The sequence below is a fragment of the Mobula birostris genome, chromosome 2 (genome assembly GCF_030028105.1).
Source record: "Mobula birostris isolate sMobBir1 chromosome 2, sMobBir1.hap1, whole genome shotgun sequence".
NCBI classification, from domain to species: domain Eukaryota; kingdom Metazoa; phylum Chordata; class Chondrichthyes; order Myliobatiformes; family Myliobatidae; genus Mobula; species Mobula birostris.
In genome coordinates, this window is record NC_092371.1 from 247975769 (window position 1) to 247999761 (window position 23993).

The window sequence follows — 23993 nt, forward strand, 5'->3', positions numbered from 1 at the left end:
AAATACACTGCCAGCAACAACGGTAGAGTCGGATACAATAGAGACTCTATGATAAGAGACCCGTAGATAAGTACATGGAGTTTCAAAAAATAGAGGGCTATTCGGTTGGGTAATTCTAGGCAGTTTCTAGAGTAGGTTGTATGGTAGGCTCAACATCGTGGGCCGAAGGGCCTTTAATACGTTGTAGATTTCTATGATTCTATGATCCTATGTGGCTTTTGCTTCTCCCTCTCAGGTAATGTAACATAACCTCATCGTTACCTCCCTCTCAACTTGCAGAATAATTTCAATCATAATATGATCATTTTCTCCTAAGGGTTCCATTACATTAAATTCCCTAATACTGTAATTTTGTATACTTCCCTCAAATATTTTCTCAATCTTCTACATTCTGAGGAATAAAATCCCTTGCTATTCAATCTTTCCTTATAACTCAGGTCCTCCAGACCTGATAACATCCTTATAATTTTTCTCTGTAGTTTTCCCATAACTCCTTGGAGTTAAAGGACTGCAGTGCAGAACAGCCACCAAGAACATTCTGGAGGCTGCTGAAAAGGCAACGCGGTGGCTGTGGATCCAGAGGGGGGGATCTGTGGATTAGTGCGCCACTTGGACACAAGTCGGGGGCTAATCACCCCCGGCTGGGTCGCCCGGTTGAGGTTGTCTGATGATTAAAGACCCAAAAAACCCTATGACCTGGTGTTCATCACTGAAGACGTGTTCATGTAGCACCAGAAGGTGTATTCTACATCTTCAACCTTATTTACATCTTTCCTGTAGGTAGGTGAATGAAACTGCACAGAATATTCCAAATTCGGCCTCATCATAACTTCAACATAACATCCCATCTCCTGTACTCAAGACTCAAGGCCAATGTGCCAATGTGCTTTTACCACCCTATCTTCACATGACACCACTTTCAATGAATTATGGACCTGTATTCCCAGATCCCTTTGTTCCACCACACTCCTCAGTGCCCTGCTGTTCACTGTGAAAGACTATCCTGGTTGGTCCTGAAAATGCTGGAGGAACACAGCAGGCCAGGCAGCATCCATGGAAATGGATAAACAGTTGGCATTTTGGGGTGAGACCTTCATCAAGACTGGAAAGGAAATGGAAGAAGCCAGAAACGAATGAAGTGTCGCAGATGTTGGTGGGAAGGGATTGGCCCAAGGGGCATAAAATGGAATCGAGGTTGACCGTCGCTGGACTACACGGTGGTGTAGTGGTTGACATGTCACTATTACAGCTTTGGGCTTTGTATTTCAGAGTTCATTTCTAGAGTCTTTTGTAAAAGGCTTGTACGTCCTTCCCGTAAATGTTTGGGTTTCCAGCAGGTGTTCCTGTGATTAGCCTGGGGTTAAATAAGTATTTGCTGGGTAGTATAGCTTGATGAGCCAGAAGGGCCTGTTCTGTGCTGTGCTGTGTTTCAAAATAACATTTAAAAATAACTAAATAAGTCCAAGTTGTAGATGAAGCATCCATTGAGGAAATCTGTTGAAACTATTTTTCCTTTCCGGATTAAATTTATTCCATGTGTTTAAGAAAAAGGTGGCTGATCATTTAACATGATTGAAATACAGTTTAATGTGAACCACTGTTCCTTTCCCTGCTGCAGTGCTCCCTGTGATCTGATGACCTTGAGCAATCTTCACCATTAATCACCCACTAATGACCGATGGACACATAGCGCAAAAGCCCAGTGCAGGTTAATAGACCATTCTTAACACATTCTCAATTAAATAAACAGCCATTCCATATGGTTAGCATAGCAAACATTGGGACTCACACTTTATGCTTTAGAAGGTGAGAAAGGGCAGATGTGTTACCTCATTGCAATTACGAGGGTCTTCATACTGAGTTCAAACTGTCCATAGAACCATAGAACCATAGAAACTACAGCACAGAAACAGGCCCTTTGGCCCTTCTTGGCTGTGCCGAACCATTTTCTGCCTAGTCCCACTGACCTGCACACGGACCATATCCCTCCATACACCTCCCATCCATGTATCTGTCCAACTTATTCTTAAATGTTAAAAAAGAACCCACATTTACCACCTCGTCTGACAGCTCATTCCATACTCCCACCACTCTCTGTGTGAAGAAGCTCCCCCTAATGTTCCCTTTAAACTTTTCCCCCCTCACCCTTAACCCATGTCCTCTGGTTTTTATCTCCCCTTGCCTCAGTGGAAAAAGCCTGCTTGCATTCACTCTATCTATACCCATCATAATTTTATATACCTCTATCAAATCTCCACTCATTCTTCTACGCTCCAGGGAATAAAGTCCTAACCTATTCAACCTTTCTCTGTAACTGAGTTTCTCAAGTCCTGGCAACATCCCTGTAAACCTTCTCTGCACTCTTTCAACCTTAGATATATCCTTCCGGTAATTTGGTGACCGAAACTGAACACAATACTCCAGATTCTGCCTCACCAATGCCTTATACAACCTCATCATAACATTCCAGCTCTTATACTCAGTACTTCGATTAATAAAGGCCAATGTACCAAAAGCTCTCTTTACAACCCTATCTACCTGTGACGACACTTTTAGGGAATTTTGTATCTGTATTCCCAGATCCCTCTGTTCCACTGTACTCCTCAGTGCCTTACCGTTAACCCTGTATGTTCTACGTTGGTTTGTCCTTCCAACGTGCAATACCTCACACTTGTCAGTATTAAACTCCATCTGCCATTTTTCAGCCCATTTTTCCAGCTGGTTCAAGTTCCCCTGCAGGCTCTGAAAACCTTCCTCACTGTCTACTACACCTCCAATCTTTGTATCATCAGCAAACTTGCTGATCCAATTTACCACATTATCATCCAGATCATTGATATAGATGACAAATAACAATGGACCCAGCACTGATCCCTGTGGCACACCACTAGTCACAGGTCTCCACTCAGAGAAGCAATTTTCTACCACCACTCTCTGGCTTCTTCCATCGAGCCAATGTCTAATCCAATTTACCACCTCTCCATGTATACCTAGCGACTGAATTTTCCTAACTAACCTCCCATGCGGGTCCTTGTCAAAGGCCTTACTGAAGTCCATGTAGACAATATCCACTGCCTTCCCTTCATCCACTTTCCTGGTAACTTCCTCAAAAAACTCCAACAGATTGGTCAAACATGACCTACCACGCACAAAGCCATGTTGACTCTCCCTAATAAGCCCCTGTCTATCCAAATGCTTGTAGATTCTGTCTCTAAGTATTCCCTCCAATAACTTACCTACTACTGACTTTAAACTCACCGGCCTATAATTTCCCGGATTACTTTTCGATCCTTTTTTAAACAACGGAACAACATGAGCCACTCTCCAATCCTCCAGCACTTCACCCGTAGACAGCGACATTTTAAATATTTCTGCCAGGGCCCCCGCAATTTCAACACTAGTCTCCTTCAAGGTCCGAGGGAACACTCTGTCAGGTCCCGGTGATTTATCCACTTTAATTTTCCTCAAGACAGCAAGCACCTCCTCCTTTTCAATCTGTACAGTTGCCATGGTCTCACTACTTGACTCCCTCAATTCCATAGATTTCATGCCAGCTTCCTTAGTAAATACAGACGCAAAAAACCTATTTAAGATCTCCCCCATTTCCTTTGGTTCCGCACAAAGCCGACCACTCTGATCTTCAAGAGGACCAATTTTATCCCTTACAATCCTTTTGCTCTTAATATACTTGTAAAAGCTCTTTGGATTATCCTTCACTTTGACTGCCAAGGCAACCTCATGTCTTCTTTTTGCCCTCCTGATTTCTTTCTTAAGTATTTTCTTGCACTTCTTGTACTCCTCAAGCACCTGATTTACCCCCTGTTTCCTATACATTTCATACAACTCCCTCTTCTTTTTTATCAGAGTTGCAATATCCCTTGAGAACCAAGGTTCCATATTCCTTTTCAATTTGCCTTTAATCCTAATCCTGTTCACTGCTAATAATTTTTATTGTATCTGTGGATGTGTTTACTGGCTGAGTTGCTGTTCTAAAAAGTGAAGTGGCAGCTTCTGTACATTCTGGCCACTTTATTTGGTACCTCCTGTACATTCAGGGTCTTGAACCTATCCACTTCAAGGTTCGACATGTTGAGCATTCAGAGATGCTCTTCTGCACACCACTGTTGTAACGCGTGGTTATTTGAGTTACTGTCACCTTCCAGTCAGCTTGAACCGGTCTGGCCATTCTCCTCGGACTTTTCTCATAGATGCTGCCTGACCTGCTAAGTTTCTCCATCATTTTGTTTGTGACACACCTCATGTCTACTATGCTGTGGATCGGAGGAGGTTATGAAGTGATCACACAAGAAAGTGCTTCCACAAAGCATCCACACATCAGTGATGAGGGTTCTTCAATGTCACCCCTGAACAACACGACCAAGGGCAATGTTTTTCTTTTCTATGGACATTTTCTATGTCCTTCAGATGGTTCATGAAACTACTTCTTTCACTTCTTTTACCTCTTCTTTTTCTTTCAAATGTGGTTCTACTACTGTTGGAGTCTGTGTTATACATACGGGTAGTGTGTTTTTGGGTTATTGAGCTATCTGCCGCTTTGCTGTCTCTGAGAGGGTTCTGTGAGGTTTTGGGCGAAGCCTGTGGCCTGCAGGCCAGGAAGCCTAGAGACAGTGTGTGAACAGATAATCAGCTCTATTTCTCACTGACATTGCTGGTTAAAACACCAAAGAAAATTGAAATCATTGAGGTGAGTGCAGAGAGTAAGTTGGTGTTCAGCTTTGACTACCAGTTCCTTGCTCACTGCTGCTAGGGGAAGATGTCTGTGTGTAGCAGTCTCTCTCTCTCCCTCTTGCTCGCTACACCCGAAGGAAGGTCCCTGCATTCAAGTGGCCTCTCTTGTCTCTCAATGCTTTCAGAGGATGGTGCTGGATTTCTGAGTCTTGGGCTAGGATCAATTAATGTGGTTCGTTCACGTCATGACGCATTTGTGGTTTCTGGTCTCTCCATTTTTTGATTTTGAATTGGCATGCCTTTCAGATAACTAACACTGAGTTGAACTGAATATGCCTGGACTCTTTTGATTTTGTGTTTTATGTTCTGTTTTTCATTCATTTTTTTGTGTTGCCGTTTTGTGCGATTTGTTTTTGTTTTGCGCATGGGAGGGGTTGATGGTTTTTCCTTTAAATTGGTTCCATGTTTTTGTGGCTGTCTGTGGGAAGTGTTGTATACTGCAGAGACACTTTGATAATAAAGGTACTTTGAATCTTTGAGTCTTATGTCTATGGTCAACAAATGCTCTTCACTTATCTAAATAGCCACATTTCCACCTTTCCTGTGGGACACCATGGTAGCTTAGCAATTAGTGAGATGCTATTACAGATTGAAGTGTCCGAGTTTGGAGTTCAATTCCAGTGTCCTCTGTGAATAGTTTGTACTTTCTTCCGCTGTGTGTCTGTGTGGTTTCCCTCCGGGTGCTCCAGTTTCCTCCCACAGTCCAAAGACTAACTAGTTAGTAGGGTAATTGGTCACTGTAAATTGTCGTGTGATTAGACTAGTGTTAAATCGATGGGTTGCTGGGTCACGTGGTTCAATAGGCCGGAAAGGCCTGTTCTGCACCATATCTCTAAATAAAAATATTAAGTTAAGAATTATCTGCATAATGTTTATAGCAAATCAATTAAATGAAGAAATCCTTTACTGTTTACTCATCAGACTGTTAGAAATGCTGCTTACACAAGTACATGAAAGATGCATGGTACACTTGTTCAGAGATGTTGAGTTCTGAAAGCCGTCTGATGAAGGTGAGTTGTCACTGCAGTAAACATACTATTCTGTTCCACAGCCATGGTACTCGATGTGCTGGTGAGGTTGCAATGGAGGCCAATAATTCCTTTTGTGGCGTAGGCATCGCTTACAATGCAAGAGTTGGAGGTAAGTGTTTAACCATAGTATAGAGTGTTAGTGAATCATATTTGCTCCATAATTCCAAAACATAGTGTACAAACTATATAATACATACTTTTTATATATTTCACAGCTACAAATATCTATAGCAGAAGACTGACAACTCTACTTCTGGGAATTAAGTAATAATTTACAAAATAGTGAAATTCTGAGAATGATCAAAACATAATATTCTTACACTTTATAATAGAACAGAAATAATATACACTTGCATGAAATATCCCTCATTTGCAAACTTCCAGAAAAGATCAACTAGCTCTGAAATTGATCTGACGAAGGGTCTCGCCCCGAAATGTTGACTATTTATTCCTCTCCATTGACCTGCTGAGTTCCTCCAGCATTTTATGTGTGTGCTTTGGATTTCCAGCATCTTTTTTGTTTACAACTATCCTTTATTCTTTTCACTCGATCTGCAGGCATCAATGAACGTGACAACTCTAGCCGTTTCCCTGTCTCTCAGCTTGTTGAAGATGTTCTTCCTTGTTTCCAATCCTAATTATCGAGTCATATTGAGAGATCTCCTGCATCACTTCCTGTCAGCTCCCTCAACATCCATCATTAGCATTCCTTTATTTCCATTCCATCTGCTATTCCATTTGACGACTAAGTGTCAGAACCTGGCACTTATTTCTTCAACAGCACGCTAGCCCACTCATTGTCACTGATTTCTCAAGTTACTTTCCCCACCTTCAATACTTTTTGAACATAAGATTTCTATGACTAAACCTGAGTAAGAACTCCAGGAGCAGAGATTCATCTTTGACCTCATGCACCAAACACAGTATACAGAGCAACCCACACAAAATGGTAAAGGAACTCAGCAGGTGAAATGAATAAACAGTTGAAGTTTCAGGCCGAGACCCTTTTTCAGGACCGGAAAGGAGGGAGGGAAGACAACATATTAGAAAGTGGAGGGAGGGGAAGGGGGACAAGCTAGAAGGTGATAGGTGAAGCCAGGTGTCTGGGGATGGGGTATGAAGTAGAGACTGGGAGAAGATACGTAGAAAAGGTAAAGGGCTGGAAAAGAAGGAATCTGATAGGTGGGGAGAGTGGACCATGGGAGAAAGGGAAGGAGGAAGAGCAACAAGGGAAAGTGAGAGGCAGATGAGGAGAGGAAGTAAGAGGTCAGAGCGGGGGGATGAAAGAAGGAGGAAGGGGGAAGGAAAAATCAGTGTTCATCCCATCAGGTTGGAGGCTAGCTAGATGGAATATAAGGTGCTGCTCCTCCACCCTCATGAGGAGGAGACCATGGGCTGATGAGAATGGGATTGGAATTAAAATATATGGCCACCGAGAAATTCTACTTTTTTTGCAGATAAAGTGTAGGTGCTCAACAAAGCAGTCACCCAATTTTCAGTGGGTCTCATCATTGTAGAGGAGGATTCATTGGGAGCATTGGATACAGTAGACAACACCGGCAGGTCCACAGGTGAAATATTGCCTTACCTGCATGGAGATGAAGGAGGTGGTGAATAGGCAGGTGTAGCACATCAGTCACTTGCAGGGATACGTGCCGGGGAAGATTAGAAGAGAGGAACATATAGACAATGGAATCACATAAGGAACACTATATTCCATTGACTTTGAATTCCTATAGACTCGGACCCCAAGATCCCTCTGATCCTCCACACTGCCAAGGGTCTTACCATTAATACTATATTCTGTCATCATATTTGACCTACCAAAATAAACCACCTCATGCTTATCTGGTTTGAAATCAATCTGCTACTTCTCAGCTCATTTTTGCATCCTATCAATGTCCCGCTGTAACCTCTGACAGCCCTCTACACTATCTACAATACCTCCAGCCTTTGTGCCGTCAGCAAATTTACTAACCCATCCCTCCACTTCTTCATCCAGGTCATTTATAATAATCACAAACAGTAGGGGTCCCAGAACAGATCCCTGAGGTACACCACTGGTCACCGACTTCCATGCAGAATATGACCCGTCTACAACCACTCATTGCCTTCTGTGGGTAAGCCAGTTCTGGATCCACAAAGCAATGTCCCCTTGGATCCCATGCCTCCTTACTTTCTCAATAATCCTGGCATGGGGTACCTTACCAAATGCCTTGCTGAAATCCATATACACTACATCTACTGTCTACCTTCATCAATGTGTTTAGTCATATCCTCAAAAAATTCGATCAGGCTCATAATGCATGACCTGCCTTTAACAAAGCCATGCTGACTAGTCCTAATCATATTATGCCTCTCCAAATGTTCATAAATCCTGCCTCTCGGGATTTCCTCCATCAACTCACCAACCACTGAAGTAAGAGTACATTATATCTGTACTTTCTTTGGAAAGGTTGAAGAACCGAGCTGTCGTAAAACCAGTCCAATGGTTGAATTTTTGCAGAGTTTCTAATGGTGGGATGTTTTGCACATGCGTTAAGCTTTCTCCTTGATCCAGGGCTATTATATTGTTTATTGCATATCCAAAATAGAGAACAACGTCTGTCCCCTCCCAGTGTTACATGCACTGATAACATAAGGATAAAAGAGAATTTCAAAGGTACCAATTTTTCAATGGTTGTTTCTATAGCAACTCAAGTATCTTTGTGTTTTGCATGATCACATTTAAAGAGAGGTGTAGAGGCGTTTATGAATCTGCAAAGGAAAGTGTTGTTGAGACTAACTTTGGCTGGATGGAGTTTCTGTCTGTATTCCCACGCACAGGTGAATCGCATCATCGGGGAGGAATCCCAGTTAAGGATGAGTGCCTTCCTTAAAGAAGAGCACTCACTGGACTGCTCTTATGCCTCTCTTTAGTTGCAGACGTGACAGAGACTTTTGGGAGAGGGAGAATAAATTACTTCATTCACATGCTAAAAGCGTACCTGGCTCACAAGGAAACATGTGTGTGCCTTTGGTACCCTTTCTGCAAATTTCTTGACACAGTTTGTGCATTTGTACTCAGAAATCATGCACTTCCACAACATACGTATCCAGTATTTTTTATTTAAATCTAGCAAAACCAATAACTCTGCATACAACCATACTGGATTTACAGAGAGTAGGATCTCTTTGCACATGTAGTTGAAATTGTTTATTTATCTTAAATGTTAATCTTGCATTCTGAGAATAAAATTAAATGTCAACACAACAGATTCGTAGGAATTCAGAGCTACACACACAAAATTCTGGAATTCTGAAGGATGGGGTGGGAGATTATCATTGAAACCTTTCGAATGTTGAAAGGCCTAGACAGAGTAGATGTGGAAAGGATGTTTCCCATGGTGGGAGAGTCTAGGACAAAAGAGCACAGACTCAGGATAGAGGGGTGCCCTTTCTAAACAGAGATGCAGAGAAACTTCTTTAGCCAAAGGATGGCGAATTTGTGGAATTTGTGGCAGCTGTGGAAGCCAGGTCGTTGGGTGTATTTAAGGCAGAGCTTGATAGGTTCTTGATTGGACATGGCAACAAAGGTTATGGGGAGAAGGCCAGGAACTGGGGTTGAGGAGGAGAAAAAATAGGATCAGCCATGAATGAATGGCAGAGCAGACTTGATGGGCTAGGTGGCCTAATTCTGCTCCTATGTCTTATGGTCTTATGGTCTTAAGTGCTGGAGGAACTCAACAGGTCAGGCAGCATCTATGGAGAGGAATAAACAGTTGATATTTTGGGCCAAAACCCTTCATCAAGACTGGAAAGGAAAGTGGAAGACACCAAACTAACAAGATGGGAAGGAGAGGAAGGAGTACAAGCTGGTAGCAGGTAGATGAAACCAAGTGAGGGGGAAGGTAGGTAGTTGGGAGAGAAGGGACGGTGAGTTACTGTCCCCTTTCTGGCAGCTTGAACCAGATTGGCCAGTCTCCTCTGACCTCTGTCATTAACAAGGTGTTTTCACCCACAGAACTGCTGCTCACTGGATGAGTTTTGTTTTTCACTCCATTCTCTGTAATTCTAGAGATTGTTGTGCATGAAAGTCCCTGAGGATCAGCATTTTCTGAGATACTCAAACCACCCTCTTTGGTACCAAGAATCATTTAGCAGTCAAAGTCACTTAGATCACATTTCTTCCCCATTCTGATATTTAGCCTGAACACCAGTTGAGCATCTTGACCATGTCTGCATGCTTTTAGGCATTGTATTGCTGCCAGATCATTGGCTGATTAGATATTTGCATTAACAAGCAAGTGTACAGGTGTACCTCATAAAGTGGCCACTAGGTGTATATTAACTTGCAAATAGCTAATGTATCTGAGAGTGTGTTACAGTGAAAGACACACTTTAGGATAATACCAATGTAATAAGTAATGTATCGGAATAGATGGAATTGGCTATATTCCCAGCTACTCACCATTTCTCCTTCCTGCCACATAATCTGTATGAACAGTCAACATATTAGCATATAACATACATTCATTATCATATAAATGATGAACTCAACCATTTGGAGTTGTCTATGTGTCACTAAGTACACTAATCAAATAGTAATGGTGTAATCCATCTGAGTAACTCTCCAATGTAAAACCATATGCTGGCTTGTTAGCAAATATATATCGGAGCTTTTAATTCAGCCTTATATTAATGTAGATATAACTGTACCAACTCCCGTATGGACAGTCTCAAACCCTGCTGTGAAGGAAGGAGTCGAGGACATGGGCTGACAATCTCATCCAGTAAAAACCCAAAGCTACAGAAACACTAACAGAAGCTCCAAAGACCTTATCCCTGGGGAAGCAAGGATCTTTGAAGATGGGCTACACCTGTCCCATTTGAAAGATTGTCCCAGGACAGGAAACTCTGATGAACTACTGTTGGCAGCCTATGACCTCAATGGGCTTAGATATTAATACCAGTTAACAAGCTTGAGTTTGAGCAACAATCATTCGAAGTTTAAAAATGTAAACACGAGCAATTCTGCAGATACTGGAAATTCAAGCAACACACATCAAAGTTGCTGGTGAACGCAGCAGGTCAGGCAGTATCTCTAGAAAGAGGTACAGTCGACGTTTCGGGCTGAGACCCTCCATCCTGACGAAAGGTCTCGGCTTGAAACGTCGACTGTACCTCTTCCTAGAGATGCTGCCTGGCCTGCTGCGTTCACCAGCAACTTTGATGTGTGTTGCTAATCATTCAAAGTTGGCAGGATGACCTAAGATCGGGAAGTGATTGTGGAGAACATCAAGAGGTTCTTCATCCTCAGAGATGTTCAGAAACCAAAAGTGGCTCAAGGACAATTGTATCAACTCTGGAAAAGGATGGTACCCCAAGCAGATAGTCAAAGCCAGAATGCATCATCACCAGAACATATCTCACAGAATGGCAGAATGCATCATCACCAGAACATATCTCACAAGACACTAGTGTTTGATTCTCTTTTGTTAGAGATTGGCCAAATGGTTTAATTTCAAATACAGTCAACAAGTCTTTGTGGTTTAAAATATATTGTAGCTATTTAAGGAGCGTTTCCTAAGAAAGCAGCATCCATCATCAGTTAGCCCCACCATCCAAGCCATGTTCTTCTGTCACTCTGCCAGACGTACAGGAACTTCATCACCAGGTTCAGGAACAATTATTACCCTACAACTATCAGGTTGCTGAACCAGAGGGAATAACTTCACTCACCTCAACTCTAAACTGATTCCACAACCTATGGACTCACTTTCAAGGTGTCTTTACTCATGTTCTCAATATTACTACTTAGTTAATAATTTATTGTTATTTTTAATTTGCACACGTTGTCTTCTTTTACACATTGGCTGCTTGTCAGTCTTTGTGTATAGTTTTTTTTTTATTCTGTTGTATCAAAGGCAGGTCGTGCCTTATGAGCCTGATTGAATCTTTTGAGGATCTGACGAAACACATTGATGAAGGTAGAGCAGTAGATGTAGTGTATATGGACTTCAGCAGGCAATTGATAAGGTAGCCTATGCAAGGCTTATTGAGAAAGTAAGGAGGCATGGGATCCAAGGGGACATTGCTTTGTGGATCCAGAATTGACTTGCCCACAGAAGGCAAAGAGTGATTGTAGATGTGTCATATTCTGCAGGGAGGTCGGTGACCAGTGGTGTGCCTCAAGGATTTGTTCTGGGACCCCTTCTCTTCATGATTTTTATAAATGACCTGGATAAGGAAATGGAGGGATAAGTTAGTAAATTTGCTGATGACAAATTTGTAAATTTGTTATGGGTGTTGTGGATAGTGTGGATGGCTGTCAGAGGTTACAGAGGGACATCTATAGGATGCAAAACTGGGCTGAGATGTGGCAGATGGCGTTCCAGATAAGTGTGAGGTGGTTCATTTTGGTAGGTCAAATATGATGGCAGAATATAGCATTAATGGTAATGACAGTGTGGAGGATCAGATAGATCATGGGGTCTGAGTCCATAGGACACTCAAAGCTGCTATGCAGTTTGACTCTGATTAAGAAGGCATACGGTGCATTAGCCTTCATCAATCATGGGACTGAGTTTAGGAGCTGAGAGGTAATGTTGCAGCTATATAGGACCATGGTCAGACCCCACTTGGAGTACTGTGCTCAGTTCTGGTCCCTCACAACAGGAAGGATGTGGAAACCATAGAAAGGAAACAGAGAATAGTTACAATGATGTTGCCAGGATTGGGGAGTATGCCCTATGAGAATAGGTTAAGTGAACTTGGCCTTTTCTCCTCGGAGCGATGGAGGATGAGATGTGACCTGATAGAGGTGTGAAAGATGATGAGAGACATTGATTGTGTGGATAGTCAGAGGCTTTTTCCCAGGGCTGAAATGGCTAGCATGAGAGGGCATAGTTTTAAGGTGCTTGGAAGTAGGTACAGACGAGATGTCAGGGCTAAGTTTTTTACGCAGAGAGTGGTGAGTGTGTGGAATGGACTGCCAGTGACAGTGGTGGAGGCAGGTACGATAGGGTCTTTTAAGAGACCCCTGGATAGGTACATGGAGCTTAGAAAAATAGAGGGCTATGGGCAACCCTAGGTAGTTCTAAGGTAAGGACATGTTTGGCACAGCATGATGGGCCGAAGGGCCTGCATTGTGATGTAGGTTTTCTATGTTCCTATGTTTCTATTTCTTTGTTCTACTGTGAATGCCTGCAGAAAAATGAATCTCAAGGTAGTATAAGGTGACATGTACCTACTTTGATAATAAATTGACTTTAACTTTGAAGTTAAAAGCATGTTTTAAATGACAGGTATTCGCTTGTTGGGTGGTCTTGTTACGGACGCTACGGAAGCCACAGCTTTCACTTACAACAATGATTACATTGACATCTACAACTGTTGTTGGGGGCCAACAGATAATGGCAAGACTCTGGGTGGACCAAAAAAACTCGGCCAAAAGGCCTTGCAGTTTGGAGCAAGAAAGGTAATCTGATTATTCCATGGCAACTGAAAATTAAGTTCTGTGTGTTTTCTTTAGTTTGAAGGTATTTCCATTGATTTCCAACGATGTCTGTCAATTAAACTATCAGACAAATTCTAAAATATCCGACAGACCCCTTCACCCCACTGTTACTCGTCTCCCACCCTACGACCTGCCTATCACTTGTATTTTCTGCCTGCTAGTTCTTGCTTCCTTCCCTTTATTCCATGTCCACTGTCCTCTCTTTTCAGATTCCTTCTTATTCATACACAAGTGCATTTAGGTTCTTGATGGAACATGGCATCAACGGTTACAGGGAGAAGGCCGGGAACTGGGATCGAGGAGGAGATAGGAAAAAAGGATCAGCCATGATTGAATGGCGGCGCAGACTCAATGGACCAGATGGCCGAATTCTGCTCCTATGTCTTATGGTCTTATGGTCTTAAGTGATTCTGCAGATGCTGGAAATCTAGAGCAACACACACAAAGTGCTGGCAGCATCTCGGAAGAGGAATAAACAGTCATCATTTCAAGCCGAGACCCTTCATCAGCACCAACTTCTTCCTCCCTTTACAACTTGCACCAGTCACCTCCCATTCTCACTTCATCCCCTTTTAACCCCTTCCCCATCACAAACGGGGGTCTTCCTTAGCTGCAGTGGATGACTATGTCATCTTCTGAGCCTTGTCATGACCTTTGGTCTCCACAGAGAGCTGCAGAGCCGCCTTCCTCGCCACTGGATCTCGCTGTAGATCTCATGCACCCAGTCACAAGATCACAAGACAAAGGAGCAGAAGCAGGCCATTCGGCCCATTGAGTCAGTTCTGCCACTCCACCATCAGCTAAACTATTCTCCCATCTAATTCCAATTTCCGGCTTTTTCCCCATATCCTTTGATACCCTGAATAATTAGATACCTATCAATCTCCTCCTTAAACACCCTTAATGATCAGGCCTCCACAGCTGTAGGTGGCAACGAATTCACAACCCTCTGGCTAAAAATATTTCTCCTCATCTCTGTTTTAAATGGGTACCCTCTTGTCCTGGACTCACCCACCAAGAGAAACAGCCTTTCCACATCTTCTCTGTCCAACCCTTTCAACATTGGAAATGTTTCTCTGAGATCCCCTCTCATTTTTCTATACTCTAATGAAAACAGTCCAAGAGCTGACAAACGCTCCTCATATGTTAGCCCCTGCATTCCAGGAATCATCCTCGTAAATCTTCTCTGAACTCTCTCCAACATCAGCACATAGAAAAACATAGAAAATAGGTGCAGGAGTAGGCCCTTCGGCACATCCCTTCTAACACAGGGGGCCCAAACTGCACACAGTATTCCAAATGAGGCCTCACCAGTGCCCCATAGAGCCTCATCAACACCTCCTTACTCTTATACACTATTCCTCTTGAAATGAACGCCAACATAGCATTCGCTTTCCTTACCGCCGATTCAACCTGGTGGTTAACCTTCAGGGTATCCTGCACGAGGTCCCCCAAGTCCCTTTGCACTTACGATTTTTGAATTTTCTCCCCGTCTAAATAATAATCTGCCCGATTATTTTTTCTTCCAAAATGTACCATCATACATTTCTCAACATTGTATCTCATCTGCCATTTCTTTGTCCACTCTCCTAAACTGACCAAGTCTCTCTGCAACCTTTCCGTTTCTTCAACACTTCCTGCTCCTCCACCTATCTTGGTGTCATCCGCAAACTTAGCCACAAAACCATTTAATCCATAATCTAAATCATCGATATACATTGTAAAAAGAAGCGGCCCCAACACCGACCCCTGCAGAACACCACTAGTAACCGGCAACCAATCAGAATAGGAGCCCTTTATTCCCACCCTTTGCTTTTCTGCCTATCAGCCAATGTTCCACCCAATCCAATATCTTTCTTGTAATTCCATGGGCTCTCATCTTATTAAGCAGCCTCCTATGCGGCACCTTATCGAAGGCCTTTTGAAAATCCAAATCCACAGCCTCTCCCTTGTCAATCTTATTTGAGATTACCTCAAAAAATTCCAATAGGTTGGTAAGGCAGGATCTTCCCTTCATGAAACCATGCTGGCTTGGGCCTATCTTGTCATGCACCTCGAGGTATTTCATAACCTCGTCCTTGAGGATCAACTCCAATAACTTTCCAACTACCGATGTCAGACTAATAGGTCTGTAATTTTCTTTTTGCTGCCTCCCTCCTTTCTTAAACAGCGGAACTACATTTGCGACCTTCCAGTCCTGCGGAACCATGCCAGAGTCTATTGATTCCTGGAAGATTATTTCCAATGCCTCCACAATCTCCAAAGCCACCTCCTTCAGAACCCATGGGTACACGTCATCCGGTCCGGAAAACTTATCTATTCTTAGTCCATTTAACTTCCCAAGCACTTTCTCTCTAGTAATCTTGACTGTACCTAATTCTATTCCCTGAGACCTCTGGCTATCAGGTATGTTGCTAATGTCTTCCACTGTGAAGACTGATGCAAAATACTCATTTAGTTCCTCTGCCATCTCTTTGTTACCCATTATAATTTCACCAGCATCATTTTCAATCGGTCCTATATCTACCCGTGTCACTCTTTCACTCTTCATATATTTAAAAAGAACTCTTAGTATCCTTTTTAATGTTAATTGCCAACTTCCTTTCATAATTCCTCTTTTCTTTCCTAATGACTTATTTAGTTTCCTTCTGTAAGTTTTTAAAAGTTGTCCAGCCCTCAGTTTTCCCACTAATTTTTGCTTTCTTGTACGCTGTCTCTTTTGCTTTTATTTTAGCTGTAACCTCCCTCGTTAGCCACATTTGTGCCATCTTTCCATTCATGATTTTCTTTTTTCTTGGAGTATATTTTTCCTGCATTTTCCTTATTTCTTGTAGGAATTTCATACAATTCTGCTCTACCGTCCCTCCATCTAGCTTACTTTTCCACTCAACTTGGGCCAGTTCCTCTCTCATACCACTGTAATTTCCCCTGTTCCACTGAAATATCGATACACCTGATACCAGCTTCTCCTTTTCAAATTTGAAACTGAACTCAATCATATTATAATCACTACTTCCAAGGGGTTCCATTACCTCCAGCTCCCTAATCGCCTCAGGTTCATTACACAACACCCAATCCAAAACAGCCGATCCCCTGGTGGGCTTATGGACAAGCTGCTCCAAAAAGCCATCCCGTAGGCATTCTACAAACTCCCTCTCCTGAGACCCAGTCTGCCAGAGGTTACTTCAGATGTTAAGACAGGCATGTCCCTAAAGTAATATTAAATTAACAAATAATAAAGTGTGTTTATGATACAAGTTAAAAAGTAAACAGTATAATGCTACTGGCTCTTTGTTCACTTTGGATCCAAAGTATTTTGAAATACTAGGCTAGCAGATTTACAAAATGCTTTAGGTCAGAAAGTTTCGAACAAGAATTATGGTCTAATATGCCATCACACATTTGCTTGTGTCCCATGAAATGAAGTAGAACATTTTGAGATGTTGCAGAAAAGAGGTGATTTGTAAATGTATGATTTATTTATTGAGAAATGGTGCAGAATAGGGCTTTGTGGCCCTTGGAGCCACAACACCCAGCAATGCCCCGATATAATTCTGGCCAAATCACGGGACAATTTACAATGACCAACCCGTACATCTTTGGACTATGGGAGGAAACTGGAGCACCCGGAGGAAAAGTATGCAGTTCACAGGGAGACACATAGAAAATGCTGACAGGCAGTGGCAGGTACTACAAAGCACTGTGCTGACCACTATACTGCCGAGCCACTCCCAGTTATGAGCAAATAATGCCAGAGCCCAAAAATCTTGCCATCAGTAAAATCCCAAAGCCCAGGCAAATATCTTTGATTTGCTATACTGACTGAAAATTTGATATTTATTTCAGGAAGTTTCCAAAATTCTTTTATTTTGATGGAACTTTTAGTTTTTGATATTAAAAAAATTGAACTGATCTAATATTAAATTGTTACAGATCCATAAACCTAACCAATACTTTTTCTGCTGGTGAAGAGTGTTACATGTAACTTTGATAAGTAATCTGCATTCAGTGGCCACTTTATTATCTCCTCTATCTAATAAAGTGGCCACTCAGTGTATGCTTGTGGTCTTCTGTTGCAGTCGCCCATCCACTTCAAGGTTTAATGGGTTGTGTGTTCAGAGATGCTCTTCTGTACATCAGTGTTGTAATGCGTAGTTAGCTGAGTTACTGTCATCTTCCTAACAGCTTGAACCAGTCTGGCCATTCTCCTCTCACCTCTGTCATTAACAACGTGTTTTCGCCCTCAGAAATGCTGCTCACTGGATTTTTTTTTTGTTTTTCGCACCATCTTGTATGGATTGTGAATCACTTTATGAAGTGCCATATGGTGAATTTTTTAAATTGTTCTCGACACCAGACAATGATTATTCTTTAAATGATGTTACACAAATGGCAGCATTACCGTTTGCTCCCATGAACAAATTTAAAAAAAACTTAAATGATCCCAAAAGATCATTGGGGACCTGAGTCACCCCAACCACAATCTTTTGAGAAAGTAAGGAGGCATGGGATCCAAGGGGAAATTGCCTTATGGATCCAGAACTGGCTTGCCCACAGAAGGCAATGAGTGGTTGTAGAACGATCATATTCTGCATGGAGGTCGGTCACCAGTGGTGTGCCTCAGGGATCTGTTCTGGGACCCCTACTCTTTGTGATTTTTATAAATGACCTGGATGAAGAAGTTGAGCGATGGATTAGTAAATTTGCTGATGACGCAAAGATTGGAGGTGCTGTGGATAGTGTAGAGGGCTGTCAGAGGTTACAGCGGGACATTGATAGGATGCAAAACTGGGCTGACAAGTGGCAGGTGGAGCTTGACTCAGATAAGTGCGAGGTGGTTCATTTTGGTAGGTCAAATATGATGGCAGAATATAGCATTAATGTTAAGACTCTTAGCAGTGTGGAGGATCAGAGGGATCTTCAGGTCCGAGTCCATAGGACACTCAAAGATGTTGCACAGGTTGACTCTGTGGTTAAGAAAGCATGCGGTGCATTGGCCTTCATCAATCATGGAATTGAGTTTAGGAGCTGAGGGGTAATGTTGCAGCTATATAGGACCCAGGTCAGATCCCTCTTGGAGTACTGTGCTCAGTTCTGGTTGACTCACTACAGGAAAGATGTGGAAACCATAGAAAGGGTGCAGAGGAGACTTACAAGGATGTTGCCTGTATTTGGGAGCATGCCTTATGAGAAAAGGTTGAGTGAACTCGGCCTTCTTTCCTTGGAGCGACGGAGGATGAGAGGTGACCTGATAGAGGTGTATAAGGTGATGAGAGGCATTGATCGTGTGAATAGTCAGAGGCTTTTTCCCAGGGCTGAAATGGCTAGCACGAGAGGGCACAGTTTTAAGGTGCTTGGAAGAAGGTACAGAGGAGATGTCAGGGGTAAATTTTTTATGCAGAGAATGGTGAGTGTGTGGAATGGGCTGCCGGCGACGGCGGTGGAGGTGGATACGATAGGTTCTTTAAAGAGACTCCTGGGCAGACACATGGAGCTCAGAAAAATAGAGGGCTATGGGTAACCCTTGGTTATTTCCAAGGTAAGGACATGTTTGGCACAGCTTTGTGGGCCGAAGGTACTATATTGTGCTGTAGGTTTTCTATGTTTCTCTGTTATTCCAGCTGCTACCATCCAGAAAACAGTACCGCAGCATAAAAGCCAGGACCAACAGGCTTTGGGACAGCTTCTTCCACCAGGCCATCAGACTGCTTAATTCACACTGATATGAATGTATTTCTATGTTACATTGACTGTTTTATTTATTATAAATTACTATCATAGCACATTGCACATTTAGACGGAGACATAATGTAAAGATCTTTTTTCCTCATGTATGTGAAGGATGAAAGAAATAAAGTCAATTCAATTAAATTAAATTCAAAATCATGTTGTTGCTTTATAACTAGAGCCCGTCAAGTAAGTGGAAGTCCAGCTTGAGTTGGAAAGCAATCCCCTCCGCAGAGAGTCACACAGTATATAATCACAGTATACCATGTCGGGCAGGATGGGAGGAACAGTCTCTTCGTTGTATTGCCACGTGTGCACCGGCTCATTAATGCAAATATCTAATCAGCTGATCATGTGCCAGCAGCTCAATGCATAAAAGCATGGAGACATGAGCAAGACTTTCAGTTGTTACTCAGACCAAACATCGGAATGGGGAAGGAATATGATCTAAGTGGCTTTACATGTGATGATAGGGTGGTTTGAATACCTCAGAAACTGCTGATCCTCTGGGAATTTCATGCATGAACATATTTAGGGTTTAGAGAGAATGGTGCAAAAAAACAAACAAAAACAAAATCAGTGAGCAGCAGCTCTGTGGGCAAAAGCACGAAAGCACCTTGTTAATGAAGGAGATCAGAGGAGAACGGCCAGACTGGTTCAAGCTGACAGGGGGGCAACAGTAACTCAAATAACAATGCATAACAACAGCAGTGTGCAGGGCCTCTCTGAACACACAACATGTCAAACCTTGAACCAGATGGGCTACAGCAGCCGAAGACTTACCTGGCAGGGAGCCGAGGTGATCAAGAGAGCCGAGGTTTCAAAAAAAGGGTTTCCCATTGCACTTCGGGTGTGCTGACGGCTGCGATATTCCCAAAGGCGGGACACTCGATTGCATAATCTGTGGTAGTTAGGGACTGTGTTCGCGTTCTTCCCTGAAAAAAGAAATAAAAGACTACACTCATTCCATACGGTGCAAAGGTTTTAGGCACACATAAAATAGTTCTGTAAAGCAAAGATGCTTTCAAAAATAATGAAATGAAAAGTTTCTAAATACAGTATTAAAAAACTATAAAAAGCAGTAAAAACTAAATCAAATCAATATCTGATGTAATCCCCCTTTGCCTTAAAAACTTTATTAGTTACCTGTTGTGTAGTTTTATGTGAAAATCGGCTGGTAGGTTGTTCCAAGCATCTTGGAGAACTTGCCACAATTCTTCTGCAGACTTTGACTATTTTGCTTGCTTCTGTCTCCCCATGTAATCCCAGACAGCCTAATGATATTGAGATCAGAGAACTGTGGAGGCCATGCCATCTGAAGCCATCGGCATGACACCTAAACCTTTGACTAAGTCTTATGGGTGTGTGGTGTAGAGTATACTGACTGGCTGCATCACAGCCTGGTATGGAAACACCAATGCCCTTGAATGGAAAATCCTACCATCTGTAGTGGATACGGCCCTGTCCATCACAGGTAAAACCCTCCTCAACAGTGAGCACATCTACTCAAAACGCTATCACAGAATAGCAGCATCCATCATCAGGGACCGCCATCACCCAGGAAATGTTCCCATCTTGCTGCTGCCATCAGGGTGAAGGTCTAAGAGTCTCAGGGCTCACACCACTAGTTTTAGGAACCGTTACTTCCCCCCACCATCAGGCTCTTGAACAAAGGGGATAACTTCACTCAGCTTCTCTATCTCCATCACTGAAATAATCCCACAACCAATAGGTGCACTATCAAAGATTCTTCACCTCATTGGCTCAATAGTTATTGCTTATTTATTTATATTATTGTTTCTGTTTGTTGTCTTCTGCATTCTGGTTGAACACCCTAGCTGGGTGGCCATTCATTGATTGCTATAGTTATTCTTCTATAGATTTGTTGAGTATGCCCACAAGAAAATGAATCTCAGGGTTGTATATGGTGACATACCGTATATGCACTTTGATAATAAAATTTACTAAAAGCCATATAAAGAATCTAGGGTACCTTAGACTTTTGCACTGTACTTTACACTCAGTGCCCACTTTATTAGGTACAGAGGTGTCATTAATCTGGCCACTGAGTCTAGTCTTGAAGCTATTTTATCAGGTACACTCCTTTACATTATACAGTGGCCACTGAGTGTATTTTAATCACGGTGCCACGGTAACATACAGGTTTGTATGACACTATTACAACACAGGGTATTAGAGTTCAGAGTTTAGTCCTTACGTTTTCTGTGAGGAGCTTGTATGTTCTCCCCTTGAAATATGTGGCTTTCCTCTGGGTGCTCTGGTTTCCCCCCCACAGTCAAAGACGTACAGGTTAGTTAATTGCTATTGCTGTTCCTTTCTGCACCTTGTGGTACATCAGGCAGCAACCTTCTTTAGCATCTTTGACTGCTTTTTACAAGGCCGAGTTGTTAGCTCAACGCTCAACCGAGCACAGATGGAAAGCATGCAAGGAGACGGCTGGATTCAAACCCAAAACATGAGCCTTGAAGTATGGTGTGGATGTCACAACACCACCAGTTGGCTAGTAGGTTAACTGATCATTGTAAACAGTTTCACATTTAGTTTAAGGTTCAATCAGGGGTTTCTGGGTGGTATGGCTCGAAGGGCCGGAAGGAACTGTATCTCTAAATAAAATAAATTAAAATTAAATCAAGTATTTTCTACAGTCACTTTATGTGAACACTAAATTAATCATGATCCTTAAATCTTTTTTTTTACTGATACCAGGGACGTAAAGGCAAGGGGAGTATTTTTGTCTGGGCGTCTGGCAATGGTGGCTTGTTCAACGATCATTGTGGAGCAGATGGATTTGTTAACAGCATCTATACCATTCCCATTGGTGCAGTCACACAGGAGGGCCTGCCAGCAAGTTACGGAGAACCTTGCCCCGCTGTCATGGCTGTTACGTTAAACGGAGCCACCAAAGAAATTCTGAATGATCTTCCTTTGGTATGTTGCAATTCAATTAACTCAGTTTGGTTATGACGTGCATAGTGATCACATTTGAAGAGGAAATTAGTTTAAGCAAAGCGCAGTTTCACGCACAATTTTACAACATCTTGGTACAATATTGATGGCCTAAAACCAGAAGATGTCCTCAACAGCTTCAAATCACTGTCTAGGAACACCACATAACAGCACATCAACAAATGTGCTGGATACCATTCCAATACATATACCGATCCAAATTCCTGTTGAAATTAATCCTACATCCACCACTTGTGATGGCAGCTCACTTCACACTCTCACAACCCTCTGAGTGAAGAAGTTTCCCCTCATGTTCCCTTTAGATTTTTCACTTTTCACCCTTAGGCCATGACCTCAGGTTGCAGTCCCACCCAACCTCGGTGGTAAAAGTCTGCTTGTATTTACACTTTATCTATGCCCATTGTAAATTTTGTAGATTTGCAGAACGGTTAACTATAATGTGCAAAAGAAAACAAACTGTGCAAATACAAGAAAAATTAATAATAATAAATAAATAGGAAAGAAATATCAAAAACACGAGGTGAAGAGTCCTTGAAAGTGATTGTTGATGAAAATGAATGACCTAAAATTATTTGAGCAAAAAGGGATTTGAAGAACAAACACGAAAAAAAATCTGCAGATGCTGGAGATCCAAAAGAAAACATATAAAATGCTGGAGAAACTCAGCAAACTAGGAAGCTTCAATGGAAAAGAGCAAACAGTCATGTTTCAGGCTAAGTTCTGATGAAGAGTCATGGCCCAAAATGTCACCAGTTTGCTCCTTACTGTTTGAAGATCAAGATCTCAGACTGCTGAGAGATTTAGTGATCTACTGTAGCAGCAGTGATCTTTACTTCCTGAAAGCTTCCACAGCCTATATTACCTGCAATAAAAAAAACAAATGGTGTCTCTGTAAAATCCAAAATTCACTAGAAGAAAAAGTAATCCAACATTAGTTCATGTTCAAATTCAAGTTTATTGTCATCCAACTGTACACCTATACAGCTAAACAAAACAATGTTCCTCTGGGACAAAAATGCAAAACCTAGTACATCGTCATTGGGGGAAGAAGTTGTTACTCAGTCTAATGGTCCTTGTTCTTAGATTGTCCTTGTTCAGAGATTAAGGGAGTTGGGCTTTGCTCTTTGGAGAGAAGGAGAATGAGAGGAGACATGATAGAGGTGTACAAGAGGAATAGATGGAGTGGATAGCCAGCGCCTTTTCCCCAGGGCACCACTGCTCAATACAAGAGGACATGGCTTTAAGGTAAGGGGTGGGAAGTTCAAGGGGGATATTAGAGGAAGGTTTTTTACTCAGAGAGTGGTTGGTGTGTGGAATGCACTGCCTGATTCAGTGGTGGAGGCAGATACACTAGTGAAGTTTAGGAGACTACTAGACAGGTATATGGAGGAATTTAAGGTGGGGGGTTATATGGGAGGCAGGGTTTGAGGGTCGGCACAACATTGTGGGCCGAAGGGCCTGTAATGTGCTATACTATTCTATGTTCTATGTTTATACTGCAGTACCTTATGCCTGGTGGTAAGAGGTCAAAAGGATTGTGGAGATTAGTGTTCTCTCTCAGGCTGGCATCTCCAGTATTGTGTCCATAATTGCACTCATATGCTTTGGAGGCTGACACGTGTTTTCTACAACTTACCCTTTATTCCATCTCGAATATCTTATGTTAGATACTAGCATGAACACTAGGGGATTTTAATCCCAATTGTTCTAACATTAATTTCCGATGGTGTCTGTAAGGAGCTTGTATATCCATAAGACCATCAGATATAGAAACACTATTCAGCCATTTGGCCCATTGAGTCTGCTCTGTCATTTCATCATGGCTGATCTATTTCTCTCTCACCCCCAGTCTCCTGCCTTCTCCCCATATCCCTTCATGCCCTGACTAATCAAGAACCTATCACCCCAGTGACTTCCCTGTGAACACATGGGTCTCCTGCCACTTTTCAAAGACGTATGGGTTAACAGGGTAAATGAGTAAATTGTCCTGTGATTCGGCT

At 42.3% G+C, this 23993-nt stretch overlaps 1 protein-coding gene and 1 non-coding gene across 2 annotated transcripts in view; both read left to right on the plus strand.

Annotated features, from left to right (window-relative positions):
- The window catches only part of LOC140211221 (PC3-like endoprotease variant B), a 1844543-nt gene that overhangs the window by 910554 nt on the left and 909996 nt on the right, over positions 1-23993 (plus strand). The window contains exons 7-9 of the mRNA XM_072280838.1: positions 5801-5889; positions 13067-13239; positions 21733-21954. Coding sequence (XP_072136939.1) covers positions 5801-5889; positions 13067-13239; positions 21733-21954 — 484 coding nt within the window. The remainder of the gene's footprint in view (positions 1-5800; positions 5890-13066; positions 13240-21732; positions 21955-23993) is intronic.
- On the plus strand, positions 19781-19943 carry LOC140194319 (U1 spliceosomal RNA). The gene has a single exon (XR_011885170.1). It is a non-coding gene; the product is annotated as a U1 spliceosomal RNA (small nuclear RNA).